The 15,659-nt window shown below is 39.4% G+C and overlaps 1 protein-coding gene across 1 annotated transcript; it reads right to left on the bottom strand.

Annotated features, from left to right (window-relative positions):
• Positions 1–1,720: 1,720 nt before the first annotated feature.
• Positions 1,721–15,173, bottom strand: PRKAB2 (protein kinase AMP-activated non-catalytic subunit beta 2). Its single transcript, XM_055584573.1, has 8 exons — positions 15,017–15,173; positions 14,571–14,753; positions 10,562–10,728; positions 9,640–9,733; positions 9,305–9,425; positions 6,155–6,288; positions 5,417–5,485; positions 1,721–3,541 (listed from the first exon to the last, which is right to left on the bottom strand). Exons 2-8 carry the CDS (start codon positions 14,724–14,726, stop codon positions 3,464–3,466), a joined length of 819 nt encoding a protein of 272 aa, XP_055440548.1. The 5' UTR covers positions 14,727–14,753; positions 15,017–15,173; the 3' UTR covers positions 1,721–3,463.
• Between the last annotated feature and the right edge of the window lie 486 nt (positions 15,174–15,659).

Below are 15,659 nucleotides of genomic sequence, written 5' to 3'. Positions count from 1 at the left end.
ATCTGCTCTTAAGTCTATGCCCCAAATCACTAGAACGTGAAGATTTAGAGATCTCTGAGAATAGAACATACTGCAAACATACTCAAACAAAGACTATTGCATATAATTTTTAGTTGAGGTCAAAAATTTAAAAGCCCTATTTCCTCAATTAAAAGCAGGGGAGTCTATCGTTAATATGTCTCCTTCATTTATACCCAGACTAATATAAGCCCAGCCTAGAAGTAAAACTTCTTTCTTAACTTCATTTTAGCAGCATACATAGAGTACCAACACTTTTCAAAAAATTTTTTTATCTCAGATCCATTAGGTAAGAGAGACTAGAAATAATCAGAGTGAAGTGACTGGGCCTGGGTTTATAGGATCCTGTCAGACACTTCTCTTGAATTCTTTTATAGGGTTTCTCTACCATATATAAGCTTTTTTTTTTTTTAAGCCAACACTCTTGAGGCCAGATACCCTTCAGGGGTTTTGCCTAGTGATTAAATCCCATTCAACTCTAATCTTAAAGCAAGCTAATAATCCTGACACAGATGCTCTTCCTTCCATGACACATCTTCCTTAACAGCAAGATGACTAATATTTGCTTTAGGTAACCTTTGACTTTAGACCCTTGTAAAGTTTGCCTGACACATGAAGTTAAAGCACAATATAGAACAAAGTGTAGAAAACAGAAACAAGAGACAAAGGGAAGATTTTTTTATATGACAAATTCTATACAATGGGATCCAAAGACACCAGGATGTGTCTGAATTAATTTTAAAAAGGGTATTTCTAGTTCTGGGTTACTTAAGCCTTAATTTTCCTAGTATCAGTCCTCGGCTCAGTTACTCTGCTTCCCACAACTCCTATACCATGATACAGTTCTTTAATAGTCAGCCCCCTCAAAGAGTTACATTCTTACTTATTGACTCTGTGAAACTCTTATAGGCAAAAGCTAACCAACCAACCAAGCAAACAAACAAAAAAACCCAATTTTTTACTCTTTATTCATTTTCAAACTCTGTCAAATTCTTCTGCAGAAAATAAACTATCCCTTTAACCAATATAAAAGAATGAGTGAGCTGTACTTTGGGGTACTTTCCTCCTTCCCTTTCAGCCTAGAACAGTTTCTTGGAGGCAGACTGAGGAGAGTATGATAGGAATTATCAAGGCCATGGGATGTTATCAGCAGCACAGAGAAGGGACAGGGCTGCATAAGTCATCATCCAATTCCTCTTATTTGTCCCTTTCCAAAACTGCTGGTAGGCTCCAATTTCATATCTGGCTGAAAGATTGATTACCTCAGAATTTGGAAAACTGACACCTTCTGCACATTTCCAGATTAGAAAGATTGGAAGGTCACCAACACCAAAGCCTGCTGTTGCTGAAGACAGACCCATTCATTTCATAGAAGCCTCTGGCCTGAGAAAAATGGGAGGCATCTTTTTTCCTACCCCATGCTAATGATATATCTGTGCAGAACAGAAATTTTAATACATGAACACATGGATGATTACATGATAATACCGCTGACAAGACATATAAGTACAACAAAACCTTCCATGTAGCAAGCAAGACTTTAAATCCTAAGTGACTCACTTGTTTACTGGGTATTAGAAAAATACAAAATTTTAGTATAACTGGAGACAGTGTAGATCCTGACAGTTGGTTCTAACAGAATTTTAGAATGGCACACCATTCTAAATGTGACTAGAACTATAAAACGTTCTCCACAAAAGCATTTTGCTGTAGATAGTGGCCTCGAATGGCTAGAGTAGTATTTACTCTCAGCAATTAACCACCAAAGCACTTAGCAATTTGCATTCTCAGCAAGACAGCAATCCCATACCATACTGCTCACACAGATGATCTAAGAGTTCTACATACCCAAAGACAACTATGTCATCAGCTTTACATGGGAAAGAGAGGAGGTAGCTAATTGACATGTGGGTGCCCTTTCAGTGGGACTGGGCTCATCTCAAGGAGCCTCTCAAGCATCAAATCTGGCCTCCTTCGGTACTGAATGTTTGGCTTGCATTTATTTGTAATGCAAGAGCCACAGAAACTTAGGGAAAAATATCTTATCTCTGAATCTCAAGAGTGGATTGAATAGAAACTTTTTACTCCACAAATGGAAATCACTGACCCCTCTTCATCATCAAACACTTTTTGGGAAAAGATACAGAAGAGCAAGATGACTGTTAGCATTTAGCACATGAAAGCAATACTTTTCATTGCTGAGACTACCAAGGGTAATGTCTTGCTTCTTGGCGTAATGAATCTTTAAGTTTAAGGAAACTTTTAGGTGCACAAGATGAGCCTGAACGGGCCTGTATCTAGAACAGTGTTTATTGTAATGATGTACACAGAGTCAGCCTCATTAATGTACGATTGTAGAGGGCTAAAGAAAATAGTGAGCTATTTATCAAAAGCTTAAGTTCTCCAAAAGCAGTCTCTTTACACCAATGAAAAGGCATTTTTTGGAGAAAAGAAAAATGTAGGCACATAAAAATCTTCCAAGGACAAAAGACATGAAAGTTTTTACTAGTTTTACTCTTACCTTCAAAGCTGTCTGTGAAAGAAAACATGGAAGCAGGGCCAAACCAGGTGGGAAAAAGTATGGGAATGTGCCAATACAGCCTTAACTGTGGCACCAAACCAAAACAAGAAAACGGACCTTCTGCATTCTGCCTTTCATATCATACTAAGCCAGTTTCTTCAGTAGAAGTTAAGGTAAGTGGTAACAAAGTGTCATGGGCCTGTGCTGGCTTAAAAAAGGAGACATTCTGGCAGCCCTAGTCTGTGAGGTGGGTCAGGTCTCACAAAGCCTTTGAAAGGGGTCACTTACCTACTAAATTCTGTGCTAGGAAGGGTCAGGTATAGGATTTGAAGGAGGCTAACAAAGCAAGAATGTGAAATGAAAGGGAAAAGGGTTCTTATGGGGCATCTGGTATCATTTAAAAAAGCACAGATTGTGCCACATTCTCTGGGAATACAGAGAACCCATGCAAGAAAAGCTGTTCCTGCAAAGAGGCAGCTGTAAGTAGGGCAGCAGTCTGGCACAAGTCCATTCCTTGGAGAGCCAAGGTAGTAGCAGTGATAGAATCTCCACCCAACAAGGATCCTGAGAGTTTGTTCTTCATTCACTTTAGGAAAAAATATTCCTGTAATGGCTCTTCCTGAAGCTCTCCCAAACAGGTCTTGGTGAGTTCCCATAGGCAGGGAGACTACATCTAGCTAGGAGGCTTCCATTAACTTTCCCTTCATATGTATATATATATATATATATAGTGTTAAAATAAATTCCATAAACTCATAAAGCTCTCATCTGCAATCAAATGCAAAAGCAGAGCATCCTACTCAGGCACTGAAACACATATTAGCCTCAAAGCAAATCAGCCTTCCAGTCCCAGCTAAGACTGGTCCAGTCCAGAAAGGCAAGGGAGATGCTTCTCCTGAATCCTGGGAGGCAGGAAGGGATCCCTCAGATGGGCTTGTACAGAAGAGTAGTGACATACTTCTTCTTGTAGCGATGGGTTGCACTAAGGACCATCACACTGTCCTGCAAGGGAAATAAACACATGCAGTTAATTCACTAGTTCCCAGCCATTAATACCTCACAGTTGCTCACTTTAAACAGAGTTACTTTGATATTATTTAAAAAAAGGTGGTTTGGGAGTCAAATCAATTTGTTTTGATCCTGACACCTACTGTTACACTCTGTGACCCTGAGTGTTGTTCAGGTGCTAAGCTGTGTCCGACTCCTATCTCCAAGTCTTTTTTCCTCATCATTACAAAGGTTAATACCCACCATTAAGATGGCTCTAATGATTACCTGAAAATATCTGACACAGAAACTGACAGAAAATAGGTGCTAAAGAAATATTAGTGTTCTACCTCACTTCCTTTTCCACCTCAAATTCAAATATTGGGCTTAAAACTATCATGGAAAAAAAAGAAATATTGTGACATCTGTTTCTAGAAGGAAGTCTTAAAAGCAATGAGAAGGATCACAGCAGTGATCCTTTTGAAAAACCATTTCCAAGCCCCAAAACAGGTCTAATTTCCATTGAGTATCTAGGGCTGGACTTAAAAAACATCCTCTCTGATCAAGAGGGGACTCAGGAATCATCTTCTATCCTTGAACAAAGTAGACCCTAAAATTCTCCTTGGAAAGACACTCCATCCAATGAAGCAATTCCAAACAGCTTAAACTATTTTGAGAGAACCAGGGATAGGTATCATCCACAATGAATACTTACCAGATTGACATTCTGTGACCACAGTATACAGATCACAGCCTAAACATGACAGCAGCAAGGCAGGTAAAAAATTTAACTCCAGAAAGAGTTTGGTAGAAATGAGGAGCAGGTGACAAAAAGACCTACTTGGAAAAACCAGCACCATAATCTCAAGGAAAGAACATGGAATGAGGATAGGACAGGACCTCAGTCCTCTCTCTGGTCCTTACTGGCAATATGACCTTCTCTTAGCCTTAGTTTCTTTATCTCTAAAACAGGAGTTAAAAATAATACTTATCTCACAAGCTTATTAGGAAAATTAAATTCAATAGTATAAAAGTACCTTGTAATCTGTTACAGACAGCTGTATCAGTGATTTCCCTAATCTGGCTACATATCTAAGAAACATAAGCAACTCAAAAAAATTACTGAGGCCCATCCTAGATGCACTTATTCAGAATCCATGGGGATAGAGCTTCTGAATCTGTATTTTCACAAACTTCCCCCAAATAATTCTGTTGATGCTCAGTTTAGTTTGGTAACTACAGAACTATATAAAATATCCCAATAGCCAGACCACAAAGACATTACAGGACTGAACAGATATTTTCAATCCAGAATCTAAAGCAGCAGAGAAATCAAGAAACATTCTAAGAAACCAAGAAGCATTCTAACAGCGGGGGAGCGCCGGGGTGGGGGTGGGGTTGGCGGTGCACAGGGCAAGTCTGGTCACGTTTCTCCTTTGAGTAGTGTATAGGAAAGATGCAAGCACTGGCGTATATACGACTCAGGCACCTTAAAGCAGTTCATGTCCACCTTTAAACACTGGAGGCCTTAATATCAGATTTAAGCATTCTTTGAACTGGAAAGTAAACTTGTTTTTTCTGCAAATGAAATCCTAGTACTTGCTATGAACTCACACTTAATTAAGTAGGTGGTGCAAAGGTTATAGCTACCCAAAAAGAAACCAAGAAACAAAAAGTCCATTTAATCACAGGGCAATTCAGCTAGCCAGAACTCAGATATCAAGACTAAGATTTAGAATAAACAAACTCACCCTTTGGTTAAAAAAAAGAAAGTTCTTCTCCTATAACTGGACCATTACTGCCAGCTTCAGCAAACCACTAGAGAACATGTGTTCAACTCCTGCCCTCCTGTTTTTGGGAGCTATGTGAAGAAGCAGGCCCACCATTTACCTTAATGGACAATGCATAGAGATGGTTCAGCATAACATGATTGGGCTCGGGGAGCAAGGCTGGGTCACACTGTTTAAAAAAAAAAAAAAGACTACATGGGGTTAAATGTACAATCTTAAACCAAACAGTTTATTCTTCCTCAAAGATCTTTGGAACTGTTGAGAAACTCAAAACTAGAAGGTATTATTTTTTTTTAAATAATTCACTTATTCTAGTATACATCAATAATATATTCTCATCACAGAAAATCACAAAAATTCTGAGTCCAGGGCAGAAACTCTAAGCTTCAGTATCTATTCATCCTCTTTTTAATAGACCTTACCCACAACACATATGGAAGGTTTGTGTTAAGATGCAAAAATAATCTTAGTGGGAATCAAGTGAATTGAAATATAAATTAGAAATATAAATTATATGAAAAATATGCTTCTTTTGGATATTGCCAAATGATACATACTTCTTATTTTATGTTGGAATAAAAGTCTTAGAAACTGTTTCTAGCAATCCACAGCTCTGAGCTGATACATTAGGACCAGAAGAAAACTAAGAATTTTGATATCAGTACTTGGAAAAGTCACAACACAGCCCTGGAAAAAGGAACCTGTAATGCTATTGATACATACATGATTCATATTCAACAGACCTTTGTAATAATCCCAACCTCTAAGATTACTACACTTTGGCTCAAATGATCCTAGTAACCCTCAGATGCCCCAGCAATATTTTTAGAATACTCACAGATATGTTAGTGTCCTTGTTAAGAATAACTTGGAGAAGGTGAGGAGGCAGGATGGGTGGGGATTTAAATCTCTCCTCTGATCGAAACACATACATTTCTTGACCATAAGGCCCTGGGGGTGAGCTGGAAAGGTCTGGAAGATATTTATTCAAATATAAAGGAAAGTTGGACAGCTAGTAAAGATGCATGAAAAAACTGTCAATACATGGCAGGTAATATTAAATATGGTAGAAGTCAAGGATCATTAACTTGTGATTTGTTGAGTCTATAACTATAAGGCAAAGAAAAAGTCTGGGTCATCCTGAACATAAACCATGAGGTTCTTCATGGCAACATGATGTGGAGGATAGGGGAAGAGATAAGGATGTAGGTTCAGGGGAGAGCTACTCCATTTATCAACTGTATGACTTGGGACAAATCTCTCTACTATAGTCAGTTTCTTCATTCATAAAATGAAAACAATTTCTGCCCTATTTCACAGTGTTTTTATAGGAATCAAATGAGACAACAGATGTGACAATGCCTTAAAAACTATTAAACAACATGAAAATATTAGATTTTTCTTTTTCCCACCCAAGCAACAATAAAGGTTATAAACTCTAGGACTATTGATACTACAATGACTGTAACAACGAGGAAAAACGACTAACAATGTAGTAGTCATTAGGGAAATACAAGTTAAAACCATAAGATACCACATCACACTCATTAATTTGGCTATAATAAAAAAAGACAGACAATAATAATTATTGGCGATGATGTGGAGAAATGAGAACCTTTGTACTATTCCCATTGCTGGTTGGAATGCAAAATGGTGCAGCCACTCTGGAAAACAGTCCAGCAGTTCCTCCAGAAGTTAAGCACAAAGTTACCAGTGGACCCGCAATTATACTCCTGGGCATATACATACCCAAGAGAAATGAAAACAGATGTCCACAAAAGAACTTGAACATAAATGTTTATAACATCATCATTTGTAACATACAAAAAGTGGAAACAGTCCAAGTGTCATCAGCTAAATGAATGGATCAACAAAATGGTATACCCATACAATGGAATTTAATTCAGTCGTAAGGAATGAAGTACTTAACATATTAAAACATGGATGAGCCCTCAAAACATTATGCTAAGTTAAAGAAGCCACAGGCAAAAGACCACAAAGTGTATAATCCCATTTATACGAAATGTCCAAAATAGGAAAATCCATAGAGACACAAAATAATTTAGGGATGCCAGAGGTGGAGAGAAGCAAGGAATGGTAAGTAACTGCTAATGGGAATGCAGTTTCTTTTGGGGGTGATTAAAATGGTCTGGAATGAGATAGTGATAATGGTTGCACAACTCAGTGAATACACTAAAAATTATCTAATTATACACCTTAAAAGAGTGAATTTTATGGCATGTGAAATTAAATCTTTAAAAAATGGGAAAAGTATATACAGATAAGAACAGAAATACACAAAAATGAGGAGAACTATAAGTTTTTGCCTAATATTTTTTACAGTTCCTAGTAAGAAAGATTTTTAAACCAATTCAACATAAGGACACAGAATTCAATTATATGTGGGGCAAAAGAAGAGTAGCAAAAATACTGTTATATTAAACAGTATCTTAAAAACATATAGAACTTGACACTTTTCAAAGTACTCTGTTATTTTGTCATGTGAACTACAAAATTACTCTTGGCAAGTACACAGAACAGTATTTTTTCCCTTTTCATTAAAAAAAAAAAAATGGTAAAGTCATTTAGCTAAAGTCACATACATGGCAAGATGGTCACTGAGTGCAGATTAAAGCTCAAGATTCCTAATAAAATGTATTCTAAACCTTACCTCAGAGGATCAGGAAATTGGGTGAAAGAAGGAAAGGAAGAATATCAACAGTACGCTAGTCTTCTCTCTATATAATTATGATTATATGTCTATTATTCACTGGTTGCTTTGTTAGAATCATATAATGCAAAAATTTAGTCATAGTGGCCTTGACATTTAATTTGGTATTTTTTAATCTCTCTTTAATCTCTACCCCACCAGTTAAGAACAATGTCCAGCCTTACTTTCTGACCTTTTATAATGAAAACAATATCTGTAATTTTTCTAAGCAGACAATATTATACTATTGATTATTCTCTTAGAAATTATTCTGTATAAGCTACCCTTGTGTCCTGAGATTCTAATATGTCTCACTTAGGCACTGTGTCTCCTCAGCTGAGAATCACTGAGAGCTTAAACCTTTGATTTTACTGATAAGAAACTTTGAAAACTAAAAATGCTGAAGGACTTACACATAATGGGAAAGCTAGTTAGTAGCAGAGGCAGGTTTTGAACTCAAAAGGGAGAAGTTTGCTTACTGGGAACACAGTTCTTTAGACACTCACAGTCTTTACTGTAAAGTAACAAAACTGGTAACTGTGAATGTGGACGGCAAATCACTTTTCTGGTGTTATAGCCAATGTAAGTAGAGATGAAGGCCTTGGAAAAAATACTGGGAGAAACAGAAGGATATAGGTCTATTCCTCTATCGAGGATTTTTTCTTTAACCCAAAACTTAAAAATCTCAGTTAACATACACACAAAAGAAATTTGAGGTTTTTATAACTCTTTTTTCCCCAAAGACTGCCATATGTGTAGGGCCTATTAAATATACAACTGCCAACTAAGCTATCAATCTGGCAGGATTAAGTTGAGGCAGCTAAACAAGGCAAAGGAGACATAAGTAGCTCCTGCTAGTTGATACTATCAAAGGTCAATGAAAAAACTGAAAAATTATTAGAAATAGCTTTTTAAACTATAGATCACAGCACATTAGTCATTTATAAAAAGAAGAATAAAGTAGAAAATAAAGTGCTTTACATGTAATAAAGGCAAACATTATAGTGCAAGACATGTTACTGGTTTGTGTGATGTGTGTGTTGGGTTACAATGTAAATTTAATGTAGATCAAATATATTTACTTTCACTTACTGTGAAATCAAATACATTACACAGATTTCATTCTCAGAGAATATGACCTAAATGTTTATAGGAGAAACATACATACAATTTGGAAGATTCCTAAATCGAAAATGAAAAAATCAAAAACCACTCTTGGGAAGAAACATGCATTATAAGAAAGGAAAGATCAAGAAAGAGCAAATACTACAAAATTACCTCGACAAGATGTCTCTGAGCTTTCCATTGAATCTAGCTTTAAAGCATCAAACACCTCAAAATCAGATTTCTTGACATGGATCAAATTGTTAATTGTGCCAAGCTGACTGGTAACCACAGGCTGAAACAGTGAATGGAAAAAAGAAAATTCATGAATCCCCATTTCAAATACATCTCATCCGTTCAACTCTCCTCTTTTTAGAAGGGATTATACTTAGCACCACCATCTTTTATCAACAGGGAAATCCAACAGCAATGATATTTGACACCCAGTGGAATAATAGCTAAAAGGAGACTATTAAGCCAGTGGTTACCCTTGGAGGTCAAGGTCTTACCTCTGATGGATCATGAACCCACTGTCCATCCACAAAAAACTTGTACTGGTGCTCTCCCTCAGGGAGGTCCAGGATGGCAACAAAGTCATTATGGCTACAGAAGAAAACAGAAAGTTAAACAGGCTAAATTCTTATTAGAAGACAGAAGATAAATGTAAAAGCCATGAGGCAATCACAGTATCATACCAGTGATCTCCCATATTCCTAAGTGATTGCACCCCCTGGAGTAAAAAATAATTTATAAACCCATTCTCCTTTTCTATATCCCCTTGAGCATGTATTTGCTATCCCTCCTAATAACTTTAATTTTTAACTAATATCTGGAAAAGAACAATAAAGATATTAATCCCCCAGAATGTTTCACCTTAGTACAACTATTTTGCTTCAGCAGAACAGATCCCTCAGGAGTGTAAAAAAGATAGCGAGTAGGTTCAGGATAAGAAGTGCCTCAAGGTACTCTTGCCACATTTTGGTGAGCATTTTCTAGAAAATTACCTACATACAAAGGGCCGTAGTCAGTTACATAACTCATTGTTGCTCTGCAAGCAACAAATAACACTACTACCTAGAACTTTACAACGTGTTTTGTTTTCGTGCAGAAGTCAGGGCAACTGGACTCAGGCAGTTACGGGAGACTTCCCACAAGCATAGAAAGGACTTCTATTAACACAATGCTAAAGAACATACCTACAAAACTGTTATAAGTCCCTTTGAGGCAATGACATTCTAAGTGGTAAAACATCTCTGACTCACTATAAGGTTAAAAAAAATGTCACAGATACAGTTACTGGTCACAAAAAATGTTCTAGAGAAAGTCCCTAGCAGGTGGAGAGGAGTAGTCCAGCCAAGTCTCTCTCCTGAGAAAGGAAATTGGGTCTCTACTTCTGGACCCAGCAGACTCAACCAAGACACTTGTCTTCACCTCTTAATCAGTGGAATCTTGGTGCTCCAATTGTTGAAGGACCCAGAGATGAAGACCTCCTTGCCTCCTTCAGACCAGCGGATAACAGTGGGCCGGGCCTGCTGTGTGGGCTTTACGGAGTCCTCCAAATCCTGCTGCCATGATACAAACTCTTTGTCCCCAGGGAGCTGTAAGAAGGATTAGGTCATCCCTAAATTGTGACCCTGGAATTCTGAAAAGGTCACTCTCCTCCTTAGGGCAGAAAGGGGTGCTACATTTCTGATAAGGATTAATAAGTCTTGAAATGAGCAACTACATCAAATTTTGAACAAAACTATAGAAAAGAAACTCATCTAGGACCCAAATGGTCAAATGGCTTATGCTCAAAGTCTGCCCAAATCATAGCTTAATTTCTGAGTCTGCATGAATCACTCATCCTTTCAGAGCCTTAGGATTTCCCTTAAAATACAAACAAACAAAAAATCTTACTTCCTGTTACCAGATTAACTCATAGGCAGACAATCATGATATGCTTATCTCTTAAGAGAAAAAATATGATAATAAAGCACAGTTCTACAAAAAATAATTAAGTTAGTCATCTATTTTTTTTTCTTTTGCTGTGCCATGCAGCATGCAGGATCTTAGTTCCCCAACCAAGGATTCAAACCCTCACCCCTGCAGCGGAAGCACAGAGTTTTAATCACTGGACCACCAAGGAAGTCCTAAGCCATGTATTTTTCATATGTAAATATAAGCATCTCAATTATCAGTTGTAACAGAAATTAGAGATACTAAAATTCTTAAATAATTCATAATTTCCTCTTTAGTTAACAGGTTATAAAAGGACATTAAATATATAAAAATCAGATCACTGGTTTCCTAAATTTTGAGAAATAGTTATGAAATCTTACTTATTCATCTATGCCAGGCTTATATGAGTAACTTTCAGGAGTAGGGATGAAAATTGTGGAGCTACAAGAAGCATCAGATCAAAAACACAGTTTCCTTTAAAAAAGTGGTTCCAATATCAAATGAGGTATGTAGGGTTGCAGAAGAAAACTGACTCCTTAAGTCAAGTTTCTTTTCATTACCATCTTTTAGAACAGAAACTGGCAAACTATGGCCAGTGAGCCAGATGCTTTTATAAATAAAGTTTTACTGGAAAATAGCCACACTCATTCACTTACTCGTTTTCTATAGCTGCTTTCATGCTGCAATGGCAGAACTGAATATCAGTGACAGAGACTGTATGGTCTGCCACAAAGTCTAAAATATTTACTATATGGCCCTTTACAGAAAAAGTTTGTTGACCCACACTTTAGAGTGGCTTAAATGACTTTGGTAATAAGTCTTCATGGCATCAAGCCAAAATATTATTAATACCAAATAAAATAATATGGGATAAAAAAAAAGACTAGTTTATTCACTTGCGCTTTACTTTCAAAATGGCTGAGGCAGTATACCTTCCATACTGTCTCTGAATATTCCTCAAAACTACAGTATGAGACGTTAGTGGCAACATAATCCTTAGTAAACAAAGAGAACTGAAGGAACTTTCACATTATATAAGGAAATGACGTAAGAGAAAAACTTGATCTCCATTTTCTCAAAGCAATGAACTCGTTTGACAGTCTGGATTAGAATTATAGAAATTTTTACATTCCTAACAATTACATATGCCTCAGATTCTGATTCAGATATAGGACCTGGGAATCTATTTTTAAGAAGCTTCCCAGACAATAATACTAAAATTTAATGTTGAAAATAAATAAAGAAATCTCATCATTAGAGATACATCCTAAAATACTTATAGATAAAGTAATATTTGATATGATGGGCTTGGATTTGCTTAAAAATAATTGGTGGGGGTAGAGGGGATTGGGGTATAGATGATATGAATTCATTCATGATTTGATCATTGTTTAAACTGGATGACAGTTATATAGGATTCATTACACTGCTCTCCTGACTTTGAAATATGGAAAATGTTTCAGGTTTTCCATGAAATGTTTAAATAAATCCCAGGTAAGTCTAATGTGCAAATAGGACTGAAAACCATTGAACTGGTCCACTGAAGAATGGTGGCATTTGAAGCAATATAGGCCCTTCTGCCACTGTTTCTATCATTTACTTGTATGCTTTATTATTTTAGAATTTGAAAGCTACAAACTATTAATATGCCTAGCTTTGGAAGAAAGCCCTTCCACATATGATATGATATTTCTGTGGTAGGCATCAGTGCAGCTGACAAGCAGGAAGATTGTTTACTCCAAGTTAAATAGCAAAATCATCAGGAAAAGAGGCAAAACAACTAGAATTACAATTGAAAACTGTTTAAGTGAAACACTGAGGAAAGAAACAGAATAGACTGAGCAACTGTAAAATCTTAGATTTGGAAATGACCTTGGGAATTATTTGAACCAATCTTATTTCACAAATGGCAAGACTGAGGTAAGGGAAAGAATGATCCAAAATAGGCTCCATTTCAGACAGAGCAACCTGGCTTTTATTCAGGACACCGATTACTGCAGTCACAGTTTGACAAGTACACAGTACTTAAATCCTGAGTCATCAATGTAGGAAATGGATAAAAATACAATCACCTTGAGAAAGCTTTGAAGAAGTAAATTCAGATGGCTGGGGAGACAGCCCAAGTGTTGAGGAAGAAGTCCTAAAGTGGAAGAAGCAAGAAAGGAACAGAGAAGAAACCCCAAGAAATCACCTTCACTTCTCTTTGTGATTATGTTTTCAACTGGGATCCAAGAAAATAAACAGAATCCACATTTCATGTATTACCAACCCAGCAAAATTACTCTCTATTTACCCTGGTGACTCAGACGGTAAAGCATCTGCCTGCAATTCAGGAGACCCAGGCTCAATCCCTGAATCAGGAAAATCCCCTAGAAAGGGAATGGCAACCCACTTCAGTATTCTTGCCTGGAGAATCCCATGGACATGGGGTTGCAAAGAGTCTGAGACGACTGAATGACTAACACACACACACATTTACAAGAGTAAATAAAATAAAACCTCAGATGTGTGGCAAGGGATGAGTGATAACATCAAACACACCCCAGTCTCCTCAATCCCTCCGTTTTTCTACTTCATCCCAGTCAGACTACCAGGTGGAATTACTGTATTTAATGCAGACAGCTCTAAAAGTGATTAGAAACATTCGGATGTAATTTTATTGCTGTCAGCTCCATCTATCTTTCTGTAGGGTGAACACGAGTTGCCACTTTCCTGAAAGTCCTAGACTGACAGCCAGGTCTTCAGGGAAACTGCGGGTTGTCCCTTTTCAGCTTGGTAATATGAAGTACTACCGGGAAGTGAAGAAATCCTAAACTTATTTGCTCTCCCACTTAAGAAGTAGCTGGACATGAAAAAAAGCACCTCAGCCACAACTATGAAGTTTGAGATGAAAACTAAGCAGTCAACCAAATAATGTCCTTTATTGATCCCCAAGACTAGGAAAAAGTATTCATATAAGCAAGGGGTTGTTGCTCACAGTCATGCCGAAGGGAAAGAGGATCTGAAGTGCTGATCTCTTAGAAGGGCAAAAATGAGACTTTACAAAGAAGTAGCTTAAGTGTTCAGGGAAAAGTAAGTCACTTACCTACCTTAGGGCAAATGTGAGAAACTGCCGCCTATGGTCAGCAACTCAGGTAACCTACAGTCTGAAGTTTTTCACAACCTACAAATTCATCAATACTCTAGAAGAGGAACCCGTGCCGGTCAGGAGAACCAAGGGTGGAGGTTGGGGGCGGGGGGGTGGGGGTGGCGGTTGGCCTCATCCTAAAAATGTGGCAAACAGAGGAGTCCAGTAACAAGAACTCCGCCTCTATCCTATTTTGAGGCAGCACCGCAAAAAGAATTACCACTCAGTATCTCCGTCCCCAGAAAAAAACCTTTAATTCTAAAAGCCTTAATTCGGGTCAGCGTGGTAAGAAAAAAACAAAAGAGGGAGGAGGAGCCCTGACACCCAGCCTGCTGCAGGACCGCCACCAACTGGGGGCGTGGGGACGCTCACCTTGGAGTCCGGCAGGCTGAAGACGCTGGGGTCGTCGGTGCTCCCCACCATGATCTTATGTTCCTTACCCGGAGCATGGCCGCCGGCGCCCTCGGCGCGCGCAGCCTTGGCGCCGTGGCGCTCCCCGGCCACTCGATCGCTGGTTGTGTTTCCCATGGCTGTGCAGCTCGAGTCGGGGGCCACCTGCCGTAGGGAACAGCATGGGGCAAGGGACACCCCGGCAGTCTTGTCAGGGGAGCCCCCGGCCCCGCCCCTGCGTCTGGGGACCCGGGCTAGGGAATCCCCACCCCAGGGAAGCCGTGCCTGGGGGACCTCTTCCTCTCTGGCCTCCAAGAACACCCGGAACCCCCAAACCCTCCAGAGGCCGGCTACTCAAGAAACCTCCTTTCGGGAACTCCCCCGCATCCCCCGCGCTCACGGTCCAGGGGCGCCCCCACCCCAATCACCTCCCGCGATGCTCTCCCTCCTCCCGGGACCAATGGTGCGATGGTTGTTCCGCGGATAAAGTCACCAATAAAGTTATCGAAATTGAAGCCTCGCCCGGGGCTAGCGAGCCTGGTTTCCTCCTAAAATGGCTACAAGATCAGTGGCGTGGGGCCCGCCCCGCGAGCGTTCCCTGCGGCCGTGCCGCTACGGCGCCCGGGGCCAGCCGGCCTCTCTAGCCGCCGCCTGCTCGGTGGTGGGCCGCCACGCGCAGCCTCCAGCGCCAGGAGGGGGCGCCAGTGCCACAGTCAGCGAAGTGCGGGGCCAAGGACCGCTTCCCTGGCAAGCCAGCGCCCGAATCTTAGGTTTAGTTCAGTTCAGTTCAGTCGCTCGGTCGTGTCCGACTCTTTGCGACCCCATGGACTTCAGCACGCCAGGCCTCCCTGTCCATCACCAACTCCCGGAGTTTACTCAAACTCATGTCCATTGAGCCGGTGATGCCATCCAACCGTCTCATCCTCTGTCGTCCCCTTCTCCTCTCACCTTCAATCTTTCCCAGCATCAGGGTCTTTTCAAATGAGTCAGCTCTTCCCTTCCCATCAGGTGGCCAAAGTATTGAAGTTTCAGCTTCAACATCAGTCCTTCTAATGAACACCCAGGACTGAT

This window comes from Bubalus kerabau, chromosome 6, assembly GCF_029407905.1.
Source record: "Bubalus kerabau isolate K-KA32 ecotype Philippines breed swamp buffalo chromosome 6, PCC_UOA_SB_1v2, whole genome shotgun sequence".
NCBI classification, from domain to species: Eukaryota; Metazoa; Chordata; class Mammalia; order Artiodactyla; family Bovidae; genus Bubalus; species Bubalus kerabau.
This window is presented reverse-complemented; position numbering and strand designations above follow the sequence as displayed.

Coding starts and splice junctions, on each gene's coding strand:
- PRKAB2 (XM_055584573.1), bottom strand. CDS start 14,726: ATGGGAAACACAACCAGCGATCGAGTGGCCGGGGAGCGCCACGGCGCC. Junction 9,426..9,639: donor GGGTTCATGATCCATCAGAG/GTAAGACCTTGA, acceptor TCACTGTTTCAG/CCTGTGGTTACCAGTCAGCT. Junction 6,289..9,304: donor CTCAGAGACATCTTGTCGAG/GTAATTTTGTAG, acceptor AATATCTTCCAG/ACCTTTCCAGCTCACCCCCA.